General features: G+C 58.3%; 1 protein-coding gene across 1 annotated transcript; it reads right to left on the bottom strand.

Moving 5' to 3' along the window:
- Window positions 1-2,302: 2,302 nt before the first annotated feature.
- Window positions 2,303-2,836, bottom strand: LOC109774164 (uncharacterized). Its single transcript, XM_020332879.1, has one exon. It carries the CDS (start codon window positions 2,834-2,836, stop codon window positions 2,303-2,305), a length of 534 nt encoding a protein of 177 aa, XP_020188468.1.
- Window positions 2,837-3,835: the final 999 nt, after the last annotated feature.

Consider the following 3,835-nt stretch of genomic DNA (forward strand, 5'->3'; position numbering starts at 1 on the left):
CTGTTTCATCACGAAGTAGTGTGGGAACAGTAGGTCACCCTGAGCGGGTGATCGTCGAAGGAAGAGCAGGCATGGCTTGGTTGTGTGAGTTGCATGCTCCCCAAAATAGGGTCGTTCGTCTTTGGCCTACATATATATTCTTTCCTTGACAGGTTTGCACTTCCATGACCATGCATCAAACTAGCTGATCAATGGAAATTTCCCAATTACAGGCTTACAGCAGGAGAAAAAGGACGAGGTGCGTGCAGGCTCTGTCATTGAGTTCATATCATACACTTTTGAGAGAAACAAATTGCAGCACGTGCTGCGGCATTCACCTACATGCATGTCTGAATCAACCTGGGCGCATGCATGGCATCGCATCCATTCCCACCGCCTTGGGTTTCTTCATCATGCCAGTGCACTACACAGAGTCAAAATCCAGGTGGCCGGGTTCGCAGAATATCTTTGCACGCAGCCAGGACGTACGGCGCACACCGTGAGCGTGAAAGAACTGAACCGAACCCCGGTTGGATCCACAGCCAGCACCATCTTTCATTTCAGTAGTCTATCTACCGATAAAAGCAGGGATGGCTCGAAAAGAAGGCAAAGCATCCAGGTACATAATAGTACATCAGCGCGGTTGCCGCTTTAATTTGCGATGCGGAGCGTAGCTATAGCTTTCTTTGCCGTAGTGTCAAAGAGGACGACGGCACGTAATCTGAAAGCTGAGCGTCCCTGAATGTAGCGGTGCAGTGCAAGGCAAAGAATCCTTTTCTTGGCCGTTCTTTTCTCTTTTGGGGCGGGGCGTGACGGGCCGTGCTTTTTTCCTCAGGCGAAGCTGTCGAAAACATATGTGAGTTTTTTTTTCCAAAAGAAATGTGACTTACATTACAGTGGTCATCGTATATCCGCTCGTCTTGTAACTCGTAAGATATTGCTTCAGTTATGCCACGCTCATCACCCTCCGACTGAACATCATTGCTCACCATCGCCGTCGCCTCCTCAGCCGGCCTGAATCATGCACCCGTCGAGCAGCACCCTCCACTCCAGACTTGCAAGTCTGGCCGGCAAGGCACCACACGCTCACCGCTCCAACAAAGCCGGCGAGGGCCAGACGCCTGCGGCCCCTTATGCATCGTGTCTGACACCCTGAGCTTCTAAAGTTGTGTTCATTTGGGTTATGCAGAGTGACATCAGACACTAATCTGAGGACGGCCCCTGTTTCATCCCTGCTTTACAGCTATGCTGGTTTACAACTCTGTCAGGCCATGTTGGCTTAGCTAGGTTTTGCAATTTCTCATATCAATAAAACAAGGGAGAGTACATTACACTCGAGATGGAATTGTCAGTGTAATTAAGGTTCACACTATTACCTACTAGCAGAGTCAAGGAGGCCAAACAGCTAGCTCATTTCTGAATCCACAAAAATTGGTAGGAGCTAGGATCCTACCCGGTCTAGGGCGTAGGTTGTACGGGAAGGATGAGGGTTGACGGAGATGCGATCGCGGCTGCCGGCGTCGGGGCGCCATGGCGCGATGAAGAAGAGGCGGCGGCAGCGCAAGAGGCGGCTAGGGTTAGGTCTCCCGGCTCCCTTCAGGAAGCCGAGCAAATAGTGATTGCTTCTTGCTTGATTAGATTGATACATCTCCTCTCCTTATGTAGAGAGGTTTACTTGACTCGTAAGCAAACGACCCTAATAACGATAAGATAATTGGGCTAAGCCCCTAATAACGATAAGATAACTTGGGCCACAGCCCACTGGGCTAAGCCCCTAATATGCCGGTCATAACACTTCTCCCCGCCTGCACAAACAGCTCATCCTCGAGCTGTAAGGCGGGGAAGCGCTTGCTAAACTCCTCGAGGTGATCAACCAGCGTCAAACACCTCCGCGACAGCTGGGCCGGCCAGGTCGTCGAGCTCGGCGGCGACGGCGTCCTCCTCAATGTAGTCTGCAGCCTCCAGGTAGAAGAGTCGGGGACAGACATGGCCGGGCATGTAGGTCTCGTCGCATTTGAAGCACAACCCTTGGCGGCGACGCTCGAGTAGCTCGGCCGAGGTGAGCCGGCGGAACGGGCGCGCCGCGGTCGCGGCAAGGGGTGCCGCGGAAGTCTGAGCAGGCCGACCCTGCGCGGGAACATCCGGCCAGGGTGGCGGCCCAGCGGCCCGGGACGGTGATCCCTGCTGGATGGCCACCGCGCGTCGCTCTAATGCGCGGGCGTAGTACATGGCCGTCTGGAGGTCCTGGGTCCCTGCAGCTCAACGTCCACGTGGATATGATCTAGCAGACCGCCGACGAAGAGTTCGGCCCGCTGGTGAGCCGTCACGCTGGACGCGTGCCACGCCAGGCCTGAAAGCGGTCGGTATAGTCCTGCACCGTAGAGGTGAAGGAAAGGCGGCCCAACTCCGCCAACCGGATCCCACGTATCGGCAGTCCGAATCGAAGGAGGCAGAACTCGCGAAAACGCTCCCATGGGGGCATGCCGCCCTCGTCCCGCTCGAGGGCGTAGTACCACGTCTGTGCGGCGCCGCGGAGGTGATAAGAGGCGACCCAGGTGCGGTCCGACGCGAGTGTCCGTTGCCCCCGGAAGAACTGCTCGCACAGGTTGAGCCAGTTGAGGGGGTCCTCGGCGCCATTGTAGGTGGCGAAGGCGAGCTTGGCAAAGCGCGGCGGTGTCTGAGCATGACCGCCATGAGGGTACGGCTCGGCAGTACGGAGCAGCGAAGAGGAGGGCGTTGGTCCGGTGTGCACAGGTGGTCCGCATGAAAGCGGTGGCCCGTCGAAGCCAGCGTGGAAACCCGCGGAGCCGGAGGGCCCGTCGTATGACAGGGAGGGCGTCGGCTGGTCCACGGCCATGGTGTAGACTGGCGGCGATGACGTCCCGGCCAACCAGGCTGGAAGCTGGGACGGCGAGGGCGGCAACCGCACTTGCTAAATCGGCACGCCCGCCGGCGCGGTTGTAGTCAGCCCGGTGCTGGGCGGCGGAGGCGCCGGCAGCGGCAGCTACTGCTGCCTGGAAACGGCGGAGGCGGTGGGCGCGGCGATGGCCGTGGCCGGCCATTGTGGCCAGATCGGGGCGGTGGCGGGGGCTGGCTGTAGCTGCAGCGAGGGCTGCAGCGGCCCGACCAGCGTCACGGTGGCCCCGGGGTGCGGCGGCTGCCAGGGCTGCCAGGGCGGTGGCGGCGAGGACCCGGGTGGCGTGGCTGACGCGGTTAGGGCCAGCGCCGACCACTGCGGCCTGCTTCAGCCTGACCACGGGCGATGAGGGCGGGTGCGGGGGCGACCAGAGGGGCGACCATGGGCGCGCCGCCATCATCCGCCGGGGATCGAAGGCGGGTCGGCGGCCGGTTCTGGGCTTTGGCACACTCCGATGAGGATGATGCGGACGAGGATGGGGATGGGAGCCCGGCGGCCTCCCCGTCGTCGCCGACCCCATCTGATATCATCTGCGAGTTTTTCCATTCCGGCTACGACGAAGATGAAGTGGCAACGACGGTCGACAAAGTCTTGCCCCCCCCGACGATCCGGCCAGAATTGGACTTCATGCGAGAGAGAAGAAGGAGATGATCCGTCGCGTCGTTCATCGAAGAACTGCGGTGACGGCGATCAGGCCAAGGAAGGGCCCTCGCCTAAGGTAAGTCTCCCAAACTTAACGCTTTTCGATATGATTCATACGGATTCGTGGATTACTGTTACGAGAAGGAAGAAAGCGAGCCGGGCAGTGCCTCGATCGGCGCCGGTGGTGATCGCGGCTGCCACGCTGATACGCCTCCAACGTATCTATAATTTTTGATTGTTCCATGCTATTATATTATCTGTTTTGGATGTTTATGGGCTTTATTAAACAATTTTATA

This window comes from Aegilops tauschii, chromosome 7 (assembly GCF_002575655.3).
Source record: "Aegilops tauschii subsp. strangulata cultivar AL8/78 chromosome 7, Aet v6.0, whole genome shotgun sequence".
In the NCBI taxonomy this organism is placed as follows: Eukaryota; Viridiplantae; Streptophyta; class Magnoliopsida; order Poales; family Poaceae; genus Aegilops; species Aegilops tauschii.

Bases quoted from the DNA above. Each gene is read 5' to 3' on its own strand.
- LOC109774164 (XM_020332879.1), bottom strand. From the start codon at position 2,836: ATGGCCGTGGACCAGCCGACGCCCTCCCTGTCATACGACGGGCCCTCC.